Here is a 16,308-nt window from a genome sequence, read left to right on the forward strand (position 1 = left end):
AGATTCTACATGAAAATCTTCTAAATGTGTGAGTGCACAAGTACATTAGGTGTTTAAGAAATTCCATTATGTGTACTTTATTTATTTGATTTTCTTTATGTTGATACTTTTCTCTATAAATTTGGATCATTAGGTGTTTCAGAAATTTCACAGGGAAATCTTAAGACAGTTCATGATGGATGAAATTCTGGCTACACAGCCTATTCAACTGGGTAATGCCAAGGAAAGCTGCTGAAATTTTCAGACAATATACACGTTATCATGACCATATCCACCTCAACTGTTAAAAGAAAAACCAATGTACATAAGTGATTCAGATAGGCAACTTTGAACATGTTTCACAAATCTGAAACATACAATCATATCAAATAGGAGATCCAAATACATCTAAACTGCAACCCATCGAATCGAAATTTACAACATTACGGGAGAACTATATGCCATCACTGAAACTAGAGCGAGCCTGTGAATCCGGGAAGGTCCCAAAAATTCAATAACAATGTCCATGTATTTTAACCAGTTGCTGAATACAGATATCTTTCCAACGTGCCAATCACCTTTCGCCAGATCAATTGTTCAAGTAGGTTCACGAACCAAGGCTGTACATGCCGTCAGCCATGAACTGACCGTCCATGTAGAGGGCAGCGGCATTCTGTGGGTGGAATCCTTCCATCATGACAAATGGCATGTCCTCAGACGGTTTCCAATGCCGTTTCCTCTGGTTAATGAACCAGTTGTTGATCTGTTTCTGGTCTAGCCCTGTCGATTCCGCAAGCGCGATCTTTTCTGTCTCCTACACTCACCAAATTAACCAACCGGCATAAGCTTTAGTAAGAATACATAACGCAGATTTCGTTTTGATGGAAATTACATGCGGCTCCGAAATGAGTGGAACAGAAAAAAAAACCCGTAAATTTTAAGGGATGGAAGCATGTATCATACCGAGGGGTAAGGCCACTTGTAGTGCAGCTCCCACCAGTGAAGTAGCTTCTGCCTGGCCTCCTTTGGGAGCTTCCCCTTCTTCTTCTTCTTGGAGAACTCTTGCCGGAGGCTGCTCAGGTAGCCACTGTACTTCTTCAGAAGCTGGTACTTGAGCTCCTTGTCCTCAGCGCGTGGGTCTATCTCTGGCGGCTCATTTTCACGCCCGCTAGCGTCCATTTCATCCTCAGAAGAGCCAGCGCCTTCACATTTTCCATCTGCAGGTAAAAAATTGGTAATGGTAAGATACACGTGTTTTGTCGAGATCAGAATGGTTATCACGGCCAGACCTGGTTTCAGACTTTCAGTCTCCACCATGTCGGACAGCAATGGGGTGGTTGCAGTATTCAGAAAGCCCATCGCTTGTCTATAAACAAATCTATCATTTTAGGAATGCATGCTGGATTCGAGTGTAAACAGTGTAATTTTGGACATCTAGTAGTGTGGCTACAGTCCCAATTAGCTGGACTTTGCAATGAGCTGAATAAGACCGAATCGGACCGAAATGGCCATGGTTTGTCAGTTGAAACTGATACCAATCTGACCATTGCCTGATAGACCAGTTCCGAAGTGTTTATTTGAACGTATCACAAAACAGAGGAAAGCCAGCAACTATAGCTATAGTCTTGTAAGCTGTAGTTGATCCAATGTTTTTCAAAGATATTTGTTTCCACATAAGACTGATTTTATAGATGCTCAGGGAGTCAGGGTAACAAAGCAGTTGCCCTGCAATATACTCCCTCCGTCCCATAATATAAGAGCGTTTTTTACACTACACTGAGGGAGTAATTATTTTTGCATGGCATGATGAATATTGGAAGAAAACATATTACAAAATTTACTGTTTTCTAAGAAATTTGCCAAACTATATATATCTTACACCGAAGTAGTAAATGAAAATGAGCAAACGAAAGGAAAGAGACAAAATGTGCACCATACCATGAGAGGAACCCAATTGCTTATATTAAACATTATCTAGGCACAATATAATTGAATATAGTGAAGATCGCCTTAAGAATAAACAAATATCGTTTGACCATAACTTCAGTTCAGATGTGCAAGAATAATAATGGATCTACAGATAAGAATAATAATATTTTGTTGAATGACTTGAATGGAATCCCAAGAAATGTCCAATATTTCCTCAATAACGTTTTTCTAAAATTCCCTCAAACAAAATGTCTACAATATGTTACCCTAATTTTAATTTGTTTAATGTATGCAACCTTAAATTGGTGTGCGTGCACCTTAAACAGACCGCTAAGGACGGATGGAGGGGCGCTCAGGCACCAAGCCACGTCATCCCTTAAACCTCACTTGTTTGATCTCTTAATTGGCACATGGTTAGCTCAAATGATGTTAGAGGTGCTAGAAGAATAGGAGGACAAAACTAGCTCATTGTCTCTCCACATGCACCATATATTGTTCTGTGTGCACATTCAACAAACAGACAATTGAAACTGTAACTAATAAAATAAATAGTACGAGATTTAAAAAAATAGTACATAGTTGCTAAATTTGATGCAAAGGCTGAATAAACAAGATCTAGATTTTCACCAAATTTATTGAGATTCTAATGTTTCGTGTCTTCTTTGAGAAATCATATATGTATTATGCTGATTTAAGAAAAACAGCCTCAAGAATTTCTTTTCCCTGGACACTACTCTACGCGCAATTCACCCTTCACCTACGAGGCGAGTAGGGTGGATCCGATAGTTTACACTTCCTAAGAGATGAAACATTTGGTTCAAGTTGCAGTTAAAATGTTCTCATCTTTGACCTATAGACTATTAGTTTATGCATTTTGTAATGTGCCTTGATTACATGGCCATTATTCTGTACACAAGGAATTATTCTCTGAACACATATATACCACAGTAATATATAACACCTTGAGCTGTTGATCTCCTTCGAATGCATGCATACCACAACCATGGAGATTGGAAGAACACAGTAGTCGTCCCCTGGCAACAGCGCATCAGATATCCCCATTATTCTGCTAAAATCTACCCACACACTGTATATATGTACTAATGTACATGTCCTACCCACAAGCAGAATAGTGCCCGTTGAATACCCCCGACACGACCGCCAGCACATCCGTGCTGCACCCTGCACTGCACCCAAGCTGTAGAGCTGGGAAGAACAATAAAGAGCAAAAAATATACGGACTGCAGTCCTTGGAACAGTACTGGAACACTTCTTTTTGCGAGACGGAACACTGGTGATCTAGCTAGCTTGCTAGGCATAATGGAGTTTTCACAAGGCTTTTGTGATGATCTGTAAGAAAATTAATCAACTATATATGTTTTCCTAGTAGCTGGTGCAAGAAAAGAAGAGATGATTTGAAGCTTCATGCATGGAGATCGATGACTCTGCTGCAAGCTAGCAGCCTTGGAACCCTAACACAATGGATTCTAGTGTCTTGTCGTGAAGCGAAAGGAAAAGAAAAAGGAGAGAAAGAAGGGATTAAAAATTAAAAAATGGATTAGTTGAAAAGCCAGCATGTGTAGTGTGCTCAATTAGGCATATGCAATATGATAATCCTAAACGAGAGGAGGAGAACCATGAGACATGGCTCCTCACTGTGCCCTCTATTCCAACCAAAGCTAGCTTCAGATTATTAGTTGATTAACTAATCAGTCACTACTTAATTATGTTTAACTAGTGGTAATAATTTATTAGTACAAACAAAGCAAAGGTCTCTGCCCTTCTCTTTCCAAGCCCTCCCATCATAAACTAATACACAGGTTAATTAAGAACGGGCTAACAATGGCTATGATCCAAGGCAACCACCTCAATCATCCGGAGCAACCGTTTCCCAATGCGGAAGGCCTTCCTCCGAGACCCACATGGATGCAGCCAGAGATACATATATAAAACGAACAGGCATGTACTAGTAGGTACTAGTAGATTGGATGGGTCATGGAAGGGATGGTTTACCGGCAAGGGAGAGGCGCGCGGAGCCGTGGCCACCGCCGGTGATGGAGTCAAGCTGCGCCTCCACTCGCTTGAGGAACTCCATGGCCTCCTCTATCGGCCGCGTCAGCTCCTCCCTGTACTTGGCGAGCATGTTGCAATATGCCTCCTGCAATTTCATTAGCACAAGGAGTTAGTTCGTTCTTAGTACTAGCTGGAACAAGAATCGGCGGATGAAGAATTAAACGACCATGGCATGGTGTGTGTGATCGGAATCGGGGAAGAAGAAGACGTACCATGAACTGGTCGAGCTCTGGGTCGCGAGCCTCGTGCAGCCGGCCCGGCGGGTGGGCGTCAAGCTTCGCTGCCATGGCCGTCAGCCGCTCCAGCACGTCCGGCGGCGCACCGACCTGGGAATCACGCAAAAGAAAAACGCGTCTATATCATGCTTGCTGATACAGTCGAGTCGTTGGATTAATGAAATTAGCAATTTTCATGAGCGTATGATATATGTACTTTCTGGCAGTCGAGGTAGGCGACGAGGAGGGCGGTGTACTGGGGGTGCGCCATGATCTTGGCCTTAATGGCCTCAGCCTCCGCTTGCGAGATCTCCTCGCCGCTGCTCTTGTGGTGGTGGAACTGGTACTGCGACGACCCGGCGGCTGCGGCGGCCTGGTGCAACGCGAGCGGCGTGCCGTAGTACGTTCCGCCCATCGGGCCTGGCCCGGAAGCCACCGTCGTTGTCGACAGTGGCTGCAGCTGCAGGAAGGATGAAGAAGCCTTGGAGCTGCTGCTGCCCCCTTCTCCAGCTCCGAGATTCCCAAAGCTTCTCTGATCCATGAGCAAATTAACAAACCCTAGCTCGTAAGAAGAGAGAGAAAAATAGAGCTCAACCGATAGAGATCTCTTCTCTATGCCTCGCAGCTCCGTGTACGGCAGTAATGGCGGCTTGGGAGAGGGAGGGAGGTGGATATTAATGGGCCGGAGAGGGAGATGGACGCGGAGTGGAAGGGAAGGGAAAGGTGGGGGAGCTAGCTAGCCGGGCTGTGCGTGTGAGTGGCTGGTGGCGATCCTCTTTCTCACGTCAAATCACGGCGGAGGGGGAGATGTATATGTACACCTGCTTCCTTCCTGCTGCGGTCGCATGGAATACTAGCAGCCTGTTCGGAACTGGAGCTTGTTTTTCGCATATATTGTTTTAAATAACCAGCTATGCCAAATCCAAATAGCGGCTCAAATAGCTATAGAGTGGCTAGCTATAACGGTTATGGTCCAGTTCTTTTTTACTTTACCGGAGAATAATATGAATACAAATTTGTTTTTTTATTTTTTGAAAAAACTTTTAATATATTAATCTTCAATCATGATAGTATAACGAATATTAAAAATAATAAAAATTACATCCAGATTCGTAGACCACCTAGCAATGACTACAAGCTCAAAACCTTATAGTGGCTATTTACAGCTTTGGTTTTAGGTGACTTTACTAAACTAAGTGTGAGTGTAGAAAATAGCTTATTCTACACCTCAGTAACGGTATATATAAAATATAGTAACACACTATGCCAAATATAGTAATTTTCGTAAAAAATTACTAAATTACAAACTTGGGTAGCAAATTTTTTTTTGGATTACTACATTTTATACACCTTTTACTAGGTTTTGTATATAGCATTATTAGGGGTTCATTTTAGAATAGCGTTACACTCAGATGAATTAGTGAATACCTTTTTACTCAGATGAAGAATGAAATTCATTTGGTAAAAAAGGCCTATACATAAAAACACTCCAGAAAATATTATCAAACAACAACATCGAACAACGACAGTAAAGTTTTTAGTTCCAAAAAAGTTGGGGTAGATTAGAGGTGAAAAAGATAAGATCTCGCGACCAACTCATGGTTCTGGCACATGGATAACAAGTTTTCACGCACCCCTGTCCATAGCTAGTTCTTTCGTGATACTCTAATCCTTCAGATCTCTCTTTACGGACTCCTTTCATATGAAATTTGGTCTACTCCGACCTCTCTTGACATTATCCGCACGCTTTAGCCGTCCGTTATGCACTGGAGCTTCTGAAGGCCTGCGTTCAATATGCCCAAACCATCTCAGACGATGTTGGACAAGCTTTTCTTCAATTGGTGCTACCCCAACTCTATCTCATATATCATCATGCCGCACTCGATCCTTTCTCGTGTGGCCACACATCCATCTCAACATGCGCATCTCGGCCACACCTAACTGTGGAATATGTCGCCTTTTAGTCACCCAACACTCATCGCCATACAATATTGCGGGTCGAACCGCCGTCCTGTAGAACTTGCCTTTTACCTTTTGTAGCACTCTCTTGTCACACAAAATGCCAGAAACTTGACGCCACTTCATCCATCCGGCTTTGATGCGATGGTTCATATCTTCATCAATACCCCCATACTTCTGCAACATTGACCCCAAATATCGAAAGGTGTCCTTCTGAGGCACCACCTGCCCATCAAGGCTAACCTCCTCCTTGCGCCTAGTAGTACAGAAACCGCACCTCATGTACTCGGTTTTAGTTCTACTAAGACTAAAACATTTCGATCCCAAGGTTTGTCTTCATAACTCTAACTTCTTATTGCCCCCGTCCGACTATCGTCAACTAGCACCACATCATCCGCAAAGAGCATGCACCATGGGATATCCCTCTGTATATCCCTCATGACCTCATCCATCACCACTCCAGAAAAGATTATCGTAAGATCTAAATACTCATCCCTAGTCATAGAAGTTGCATACAACAAGATCTTCAACTGAAATCTATGTTTCCCACGATCTGATGGCTTGTCATAGACTATCAAGTATTTTCCATGAATAAGAAAAAAAACCTACATTTTTTCCTTCTGAGCAACCTGGCATACCAACCAATGCATAAAACCACACGTATGTAGTCAAAAATCATCAACATAAATCTGTTGTCGCGAAACATTGAAATTGACAATTCATTTTTTCTTGTACGAAAAGAAATGAATAACTCAATTAGCAACATGTTAGTTTGGAATTGACGTTGTTGCCTTTCTGCCATCGACGTAGGCCACGGTGGCGGCGGGCCCGACACCGAAGGGGCTAGGGCATTGGACGCGGCGGCAAACCATCTGGATTAGCTGGGGCAGGGTTACCGGGGAACGCGCGTGCAGCGGCTAGGGCGGCGTCCCTGGTCATGCGGCAGTGGAGTTCGCCCCCATGGCCGGCGGGAACCCGCGTGTTGTATGGCGATGGTGGGCGCGACGATGGTCGGGATCCGGATCCCTTCCAGATCTTCATCAGTTTTTCCCGTTGACGGTCGGCGACGTGATGAGGGGTCGGTGAGGGATGCTGGTTCCCCGCCGGTTATCTGGCGGTTGCGCGTGCCATCACGGCATGGGTGTGCGCTGACCCGGGTAGCAGCTGGTTCGCGGTGGCACGAATGTCGACCTCGGTCATGGCAGACAATGGCGGCATCTTTGGTGACGTATCCTTGTAGAAGGTATCACCTATTACGATTGTCATCACCTTGTTCCGACTGCTCCGGTGGAACCCCGGATCAGGAGATGATGGGGCCTTCAGGACTGCCATTCTTTATAATGACCCTCACACGCTTGGATCTGATTTTGATATGGTTTCCTCTCAGCAGAGTTTCCATAAGATGATATCTCGCATGTGCCGAGTGTCGACCATGCCCCAGTGGACGTGGCGAGTGACACTGAGTAGCAGTACCATGGGGATAGCAGCGAGGAGGAGGAGAGTGACGAGGAGTCGAACACCGAGGAATGCGATGAGGCAGAATCTTCCCTGTCCAAGAGCGTTCCCAGGGAGCACCGCACCAAGGTGCACCATGACCCGAGCGCTCACGCGGGCGGCGTTCAGGCGCAGAGTGCCCTGAAGCCGACTGCTCCTATTCTCATCACGCGCAGCTCGAAGCGCGACCGGGTCGATTCCGCAGAGCCGGTCGAGAAGCATGCCAAGCATACCGCCACCAAGCCTCAGAAGGTCGTGGCCCTGCCGAAGAGCAAGGTGGTCATGCCAGTGGCCTCGACGTAAGTAACGAGACAGAGTCTCTTTGTTGTGTAAATTTATCTTAATTAACAGCTGAGTGATTCCACGACTGCAGCGCCGATACGTTGACGACTTCACCATATCTGAATGCTCCTGGGAAGGGCCAAACTGAGGCCGACGCCGCTACTTCCAAAGGTACCGATTGGTTTGTTCTTCGAATTATGTCCGAGTGGTTGATTGGCCGAAGTTCTAACACGCGAGTGAATGCAGCACCGACTGGCGTGATCCAGCTCGACAACGAGGACAAGCCAACTCGCCTAACCCAGAGGCTAACGAGAGGGTGTCGCCTGGCAGTGATGCCATCATGTTAGAGCTCGTCTTCGAAGGCCGAGTGGATCAGGTCGCGCCAGCGAAGACCACTGCCAAGACTGCTTCACCAGCAAAGGACATCGTAAATCCCGCGGGCCCAAGTCTGATGACTCAGGTTAGTACTGATCTCGCGGCTACGGCTCCAACTCCTCCACCGACGTCGACCCCGCAACCTGCCCTAATCACCATGTTCTCTCTACAGAGGGTTGATACGTCTTCAACGCATCTATAATTTTTTATTGCTTCATGCTATATTATATTCTGTTTTGGATGTTTAACGGGCTTTATTATACACTTTTATATCATTTTTGGGACTAATCTATTAACCGGAGGCCCAGCCCAAATTGCTGTTTTTTGCCTATTTCAGAGTTTCGCAGAAAAAGAATATCAAACGGAGTCCAAACGGAATGAAACCTTCGGGAACGTGATTTTTGGAACGAACGTGATCCAGAGGATTTGGACCCTACGTCAAGAAAGCAACCAGGAGAGCACGAGGCAGGGGGGCGCGCTTACCCCCTGGGCGCGCCCTCCACCCTCGTGGGGCCCACGTTGCTCCACCGACGTACTTCTTCCTCCTATATGTACCCATGTACCCCCAAACCAACAGAAGCATCCACGAAAACCTAATTCCACCACCGCAACCTTCTGTACCCGTGAGATCGCATCTTGGGGCCTTTTCCGGTGTCCTGCCGGAGGGGGCATTGATCACGGCGGGCTTCTACATCAACACCATAGCCTCTCCGATGATGTGTGAGTAGTTTACCTCAGACCTTCGGGTCCATAGTTATTAGCTAGATGGCTTCTTCCAAGATTAAAAAAAAATTCTTATGAGTGTGCTGAATACTATGAGAAGTTTGATGCTTGATAATTGTTTTGAGATATGAAGATGGTGATATTAGAGTCATGCTAGTTGAGTAGTTTTGAATTTGAGAAATACTTGTGTTAAAGTTTGTGATTCCCGTAGCATGCACGTATGGTGAGCCGTTATGTGATGAAGTCGGAGCATGATTTATTTATTGATTGTCTTCCTTATGAGTGGCGGTCGGGGACGAGCGATGGTCTTTTCCTACCAATCTATCCCCCTAGGAGCATGCGCGTAATACTTTGCTTTGATAACTTGTAGATTTTCGCAATAAGTATATGAGTTCTTCATGTTAATGTTGAGTCCATGGATTATACGCAATTTTCTTCCTTCCACCATTGCTAGCCTCTCTAAATACCGCGCACTTTTCGCCGGTATCATACACCCACCATATACCTTCCTCAAAACAGCCACCATACCTACCTATCATGGCATTTCCATAGCCATTCTGAGATATATTGCCATGCAACTTACCACCGTTCCGTTTACTATGACACGCTCCATCATTGTCATATTGCTTTGCGTGATCATGTAGTTGACATCGTATTTGTGGCAAAGCCACCGTTCATAATTCTTTCATACATGTCACTCTTGATTCATTGCATATCCCGGTACACCGTCGGAGGCATTCACATAGAGTCATATTGTTGTTCCAAGTATTGAGTTGTAATTGTTGAGTTGTAAGTAAATAAAAGTGTGATGATCATCATTTTTAGAGCATTGTCCCAAGTGAGGAAAGGATGATGGAGACTATGATTCCCCCACAAGTCGGGATGAGACTCCGGACTAAAAAAAAGAGGCCATAGAAAAAGAAGAGAAAAGGCCCAAACAAAAAAATGAGAAGGGACAATGTTACTATCCTTTTACCACACTTGTGCTTCAAAGTAGCACCATGATCTTCATGATAGAGAGTCTCCTATGATATCACTTTCATATACTAGTGGGAATCTTTCATTATAGAACTTGGCTTGTATATTCCAATGATGGGCTTCCTCAAAATGCCCTAGGTCTTCGTGAGCAAGCGAGTTGGATGCACACCCACTTAGTTTCTTTTGTTGAGCTTTCATATACTTATAGCTCTAGTGCATCCGTTGCATGGCAATCCCTACTCACTCACATTGATATCTATTGATGGGCATCTCCATAGCCCGTTGATACGCCTAGTTGATGTGAGACTATCTTCTCCCTTTTTGTCTTCTCCACAACCACCATTCTATTCCACATATAGTGCTATGTCCATGGCTCACGCTCATGTATTGCGTGAAGATTGAAAAAGTTTGAGAACACCAAAAGTATGAAACAATTGCTTGGCTTGTCATCGGGGTTGTGCATGATTTAAATATTTTGTGTGGTGAACATAGAGCATAGCCAGACTATATGATTTTGTAGGGATAAATTTCTTTGGCCGTGTTATTTTGAGAAGACATAATTGCTTAGTTAGTATGCTTAAAGTATTATTATTTTTATGTCAATATTAAACTTTTGTCTTGAATCTTTCGGATCTGAATATTCATACCACAAATAAGAGGATTAAATTAAAATTATGCCAAGTAGCATTCCGCATGAAAAATTCTATTTTTATCATTTACCTACTCGAGGACGAGCAGGAATTAAGCTTGGGGATGCTTGATACGTCTCCAACGTATCTATAATTTTGATTGCTTCATGCTATATTATATTCTGTTTTGGATGTTTAACGGGCTCTATTATACACTTTTATATCATTTTTGGGACTAACCTATTAACCGGAGGCCCAGCCCAAATTGCTTTTTTTTGCCTATTTCAGAGTTTCGCAGAAAAAGAATATCAAACGGAGTCCAAACGGAACGAAACCTTCGGGAACGTGATTTTAGGAAGGAACATGATTCAGAGGACTTGGACCCTACGTCAAGAAAGCAACCAGGAGAGCACGAGGCAGGGGGCGCGCCTCCACCCTCGTGGGGCCCATGTTGCTCCACCGACGTACTTCTTCCTCCTATATAGACCCATGTACCCCCAAACCAACAGAAGCATCCACGAAAACCTAATTCCACCGCCGCAACCTTCTGTACCCGTGAGATCCCATCTTGGGGCTTTTCCGGCGTCCTGCCGGAGGGGGCATTGGTCACGGAGGGCTTCTACATCAACACCATAGCCTCTCCGATGATGTGTGAGTAGTTTACCTCAGACCTTCGGGTCCATAGTTATTAGCTAGATGTCTTCTTCTCTCTCTTTGGATCTCAATACCATGTTCTCCACGATTCTCGTGGAGATCTATTCGATGTAATCTTCTTTTGCGGTGTGTTTGTTGAGACCGATGAATTGTGGGTTTATGATCAAGTTTATCTATGAACAATATTTGAATCTTCTCTGAATTCTTTTATGTATGGTTGGTTATCTTTGCAAGTCTCTTCGAATTATCAGTTTGGTTTGGCCTACTAGATTGATCTTTCTTGCAATGGGAGAAGTGCTTAGCTTTGGGTTCAATCTTGCGGTGTCCTTTCCCAGTGACAACAGGGGCAGCAAGGCACGTATTGTATTGTTGCCATCGAGGATAACAAGATGGGGTTTATATCATATTGCATGAGTTTATCCCTCTGCATCATGTCATCTTACTTAAAGCATTACTCTATTCTTTTGAACTTAATACTCTAGATGCATGCTGGATAGCGGTCGATGTGTGGAGTAATAGCAGTAGATGCAGGCAGGAGTCGGTCTACTTGTCACGGACGTGATGCCTATATACATGATCATACCTAGATATTCTCATAACTATGCTCAATTCTATCAATTTCTCAACAGTAATTTGTTCACCCGCCGTAATACTTATGCTCTTGAGAGAAGCCACTAGTGAAACCTATGGCCCCCGGGTCTATTTTCCATCATATTAATCTCCCGACAACAAGCTATTTTTGGCGCCGTTTATTTTGCTTTCTTTACTTTTAGTCTTTATCATAAAAATACCAAAAGTATTATCTTATCATATCTATCAGATCTCACTTTCATAAGTGACCGTGAATGGATTGACAACCCCTTTATTGCGTTGGTTGCGAGGTTTTTATTTGTTTGTGTAGGTGCGAGGGACTTGAGCGTGGCCTCCTACTGGATTGATACCTTGGTTCTAAAAAACTGAGGGAAATACTTACGCTACTTTACTGCATCACCCATTCCTCTTCAAGGGAAAACCAACGCAGTGCTCAAGAGGTAGCAAGAAGGATTTCTGGCGCCGTTGCCGGGGAGTCTATGCAAAAGTCAACATACCAAGTACCCATCACAAACGCTTATCTTACGCATTACATTATTTGCCATTTGCCTCTCGTTTTCCTCTCCCCCACTTCACCCTTGCCGTTTTATTCGCCCTCTCTTTTCCGTTCGCCTCTTTTTCGCTTGCTTCTTGTTTGCCCGTGTGTTGGATTGCTTGCTTGTCACGATGGCTCAAGATAATACTAAATTGTGTGACTTTACCAATACCAACAACAATGATTTTCTTAGCACTCTGATTGCTCCTCTTACCGATACTGAATCTTGTGAAATTAATGCTGCTTTTTTGAATCTTGTCATGAAAGATCAATTCGCCGACCTTCCTAGTGAAGATGCCGCTACCCATCTAAATAGCTTCATTGATTTGTGTGATATGCAAAAGAAGAATGATGTGGACAATGATATTGTTAAATTGAAGCTATTTCCTTTTTCGCTTAGAGATCATGCTAAAGCTTGGTTTTCGTCTTTGCCTAAAAATAGTATTGATTCTTGGAATAAGTGCAAAGATGCTTTTATCTCTAAGTATTTTCCTCCCGCTAAGATCATCTCTCTTAGAAACGATATTATGAATTTTAAGCAACTTGATCATGAACATGTTGCACAAGCTTGGGAGAGGATGAAATTAATGATACGTAATTGCCCTACACATGGTTTGAATTTATGGATGATTATACAAAAAAATTATGCCAGATTGAATTTTGCTTCTAGAAATCTTTTAGATTCGGCCGCGGGAGGCACTTTTATGGAAATCACTTCAGGAGAAGCTACTAAACTCCTAGATAATATTATGGTTAATTATTCTCAATGGCACACCGAAAGATCTACTAATAAAAAAGTGCATGCGATAGAAGAAATTAATGTTTTGAGTGGAAAGATGGATGAACTTATGAAATTATTTGCTAATAAAAGTGTTTCTTCCGATCCTAATGATATGCCTTTGTCTACCTTGATTGAAAATAATAATGAACCTATGAATGTGAATTTTGTTGGTAGGAATAATTTTGGTAACAACGCGTATAGAGGAAACTTTAATCCTAGGCCGTACCCTAGTAATTCTTCTAATAATTATGGTAATTCCTATAACAACTCTTATGGAAATTTTAATAAGATGCCCTCTGAATTTGAGACTAGTGTTAAAGAGTTTATGAATTCACAAAATAATTTCAATGCTTTGCTTGAAGAAAAATTGCTCAAAGTTGATGAATTTGCTAGGAACGTCGATAGAATTTCTCTTGATGTTGATTCTTTGAAACTTAGATCTATTCCACCTAAGCATGATATCAATGAGTCTCTCAAAGCCATGAGAATTTCCATTGATGAGTGCAAAGAAAGAACCACTAGGATGCGTGCTAAGAAAGATTGCTTTGTAAAAGCGTGTTCTTCTAGTTTCTATGAAAATAAGGATGAAGATCTAAAAGTTATTGATGTGTCCCCTATTAAATCTTTGTTTTGCAATATGAATCTTGATAATGATGGGACTGAATATGAGCCACCTTTACTTAGAAGGCATTCCAAAAATTCAGAGTTTTTAGATCTTGATGCTAAAAATGGTAAAAGTGGGATTGAAGAGATCAAAACTCTAGATATTAATGAACCCACTATTTTGGATTTCAAGGAATTTAATTATGATAATTGCTCTTTGATAGATTGTATTTCCTTGTTGCAATCCGTGCTAAATTCTCCACATGCTTATAGTCAAAATAAAGCTTTTACTAAACATATCGTTGATGCTTTGATGCAATCTTATGAAGAAAAACTTGAGTTGGAAGTTTCTATCCCTAGAAAACTTTATGATGAGTGGGAACCTACTATTAAAATTAAAATTAAAGATCATGAATGCTATGCTTTGTGTGATTTGGGTGCTAGTGTTTCCACGATTCCAAAAACTTTATGTGATTTGCTAGGTTTCCGTGAATTTGATGATTGTTCTTTAAACTTGCACCTTGCGGATTCCACTATTAAGAAACCTATGGCAAGAATTAATGATGTTCTTATTGTTGCAAATAGGAACTATGTGCCCGTAGATTTTATTTTTCTTGACATAGATTGCAATCCTTCATGTCCTATTATTCTTGGTAGACCTTTCCTTAGAACGATTGGTGCAATTATTGATATGAAGGAAGGAAATATTAGATTCCAATTTCCGTTAAAGAAAGGCATGGAAAAATTCCCTAGAAAGAAAATTAAATTACCATATGAATCTATTATGAGAGCCACTTATGGATTGCCTACCAAAGATGGCAATACCTAGATCTATCCTCGACTTTATGCCTAGCTAGGGGCGTTAACGATAGCGCTTGTTGGGAGGCAACCCAATTTTATTTTTTGTTTTTTGCTTTTTGCTTCTGTTTAGGAATAAATATTTGATCTAGCCTCTGGTTAGATGTGTTTTTATGTTTTAATTAGTGTTTGTGCCAAGTTAAACCTATAGGATCTTCTTGGATGATAGTTATTTGATCTTGCTGTAAATTCTAGAAACTTTCTGTTCATGAAAACAATTGTTAAAAATCACCAGAACGTGATAAAATATTGATTACAATTGGTTCTGATCAATAAACAAATTTTCTAGGTCGTCCTATTTTGGCTGAATTTTTTTGAGTTCGAAAAGTTTGCGTTAGTTACAGATTACTACAGACTGTTCTGTTTTTGACAGATTCTGTTTTTCGTGTGTTGTTTGCTTATTTTGATGAATCTATGGCTAGTAAAATAGTTTATAAACCATAGAGAAGTTGGAATACAGTAGGTTTAACACCAATATAAATAAAGAATGAGTTCATTACAGTACCTTGAAGTGGTGTTTTGTTTTCTTTCGCTAACTGAGCTCACGAGATTTTCTGTTAAGTTTTGTGTTGTGAAGTTTTCAAGTTTTGGGTAAAAGATTTGATGGATTATGGAACAAGGAGTGGCAAAAGCCTAAGCTTGGGGATGCCCATGGCACCCCAAGATAATCTAAGGACACCAAAAAGCCAAAGCTTGGGGATTCCCCGGAAGGCATCCCCTCTTTCGTCTTCGTCCATCGGTAACTTTACTTGGAGCTATATTTTTATTCACCACATGATATGTGTTTTGCTTGGAGCGTCTTGTATTATTTGAGTCTTTAATTTTTAGTTTTCCACAATCATCCTTTCTGTACACACCTTTTGAGAGAGACACAAATGATTCGGAATTTATTAGAATACTCTATGTGCGTCACTTATATCTTTTGAGCTATATAGTTTTTGCTCTAGTGCTTCACTTATATCTTTTAGAGCACGGTGGTGGATTTGTTTTATAGAAACTATTGTTCTCTCATGCTTCACTTATATTATTTTGGGAGTCCTACAAAACAGCGTGGTAATTTGCTTTAATTATGATAGGCATCCAAGATTAAAAAAAAATTCTTATGAGTGTGCTGAATACTATGAGAAGTTTGATGCTTGATAATTGTTTTGAGATATGAAGATGGTGATATTAGAGTCATGCTAGTTGAGTAGTTTTGAATTTGAGAAATACTTGTGTTAAAGTTTGTGATTCCCGTAGCATGCACGTATGGTGAGCCGTTATGTGATGAAGTCGGAGCATGATTTATTTATTGATTGTCTTCCTTATGAGTGGCGGTCGGGGACGAGCGATGGTCTTTTCCTACCAATCTATCCCCCTAGGAGCATGCGCGTAATACTTTGCTTTGATAACTTGTAGATTTTCGCAATAAGTATATGAGTTCTTCATGTTAATGTTGAGTCCATGGATTATACGCAATTTTCTTCCTTCCACCATTGCTAGCCTCTCTAAATACCGCGCACTTTTCGCCGGTATCATACACCCACCATATACCTTCCTCAAAACAGCCACCATACCTACCTATCATGGCATTTCCATAGCCATTCTGAGATATATTGCCATGCAACTTACCACCGTTCCGTTTACTATGACACGCTCCATCATTGTCAT

At 42.1% G+C, this 16,308-nt stretch overlaps 1 protein-coding gene across 2 annotated transcripts; it reads right to left on the reverse strand.

Annotated features, from left to right (window-relative positions):
• Positions 1-262: 262 nt before the first annotated feature.
• On the reverse strand, positions 263-4,980 carry LOC123052900 (homeobox protein knotted-1-like 12). Of its 2 annotated transcripts, XM_044476261.1 has the most exons (6): positions 4,792-4,980; positions 4,414-4,723; positions 4,194-4,307; positions 3,922-4,066; positions 943-1,196; positions 263-793 (listed from the first exon to the last, which is right to left on the reverse strand). In XM_044476261.1, exons 2-6 carry the CDS (start codon positions 4,609-4,611, stop codon positions 587-589), a joined length of 918 nt encoding a protein of 305 aa, XP_044332196.1. In that variant the 5' UTR covers positions 4,612-4,723; positions 4,792-4,980; the 3' UTR covers positions 263-586. The 2 variants fall into 2 exon arrangements, with proteins under 2 accessions (XP_044332196.1, XP_044332195.1); XM_044476260.1 differs by having other exon boundaries at positions 4,414-4,979.
• Between the last annotated feature and the right edge of the window lie 11,328 nt (positions 4,981-16,308).

The sequence above is a fragment of the Triticum aestivum genome, chromosome 2D (assembly GCF_018294505.1).
Source record: "Triticum aestivum cultivar Chinese Spring chromosome 2D, IWGSC CS RefSeq v2.1, whole genome shotgun sequence".
Taxonomy (NCBI): domain Eukaryota; kingdom Viridiplantae; phylum Streptophyta; class Magnoliopsida; order Poales; family Poaceae; genus Triticum; species Triticum aestivum.

Bases quoted from the DNA above. Each gene is read 5' to 3' on its own strand.
- LOC123052900 (XM_044476260.1), bottom strand. From the start codon at position 4,737: ATGGATCAGAGAAGCTTTGGGAATCTCGGAGCTGGAGAAGGGGGCAGC. The intron at 1,197-3,921 runs GTAAACCATCCC...TTTTACCTGCAG, and splicing joins CGCGCGCCTCTCCCTTGCCG to ATGGAAAATGTGAAGGCGCT. The intron at 794-942 runs GTATGATACATG...TGGTGAGTGTAG, and splicing joins ACAAGTGGCCTTACCCCTCG to GAGACAGAAAAGATCGCGCT.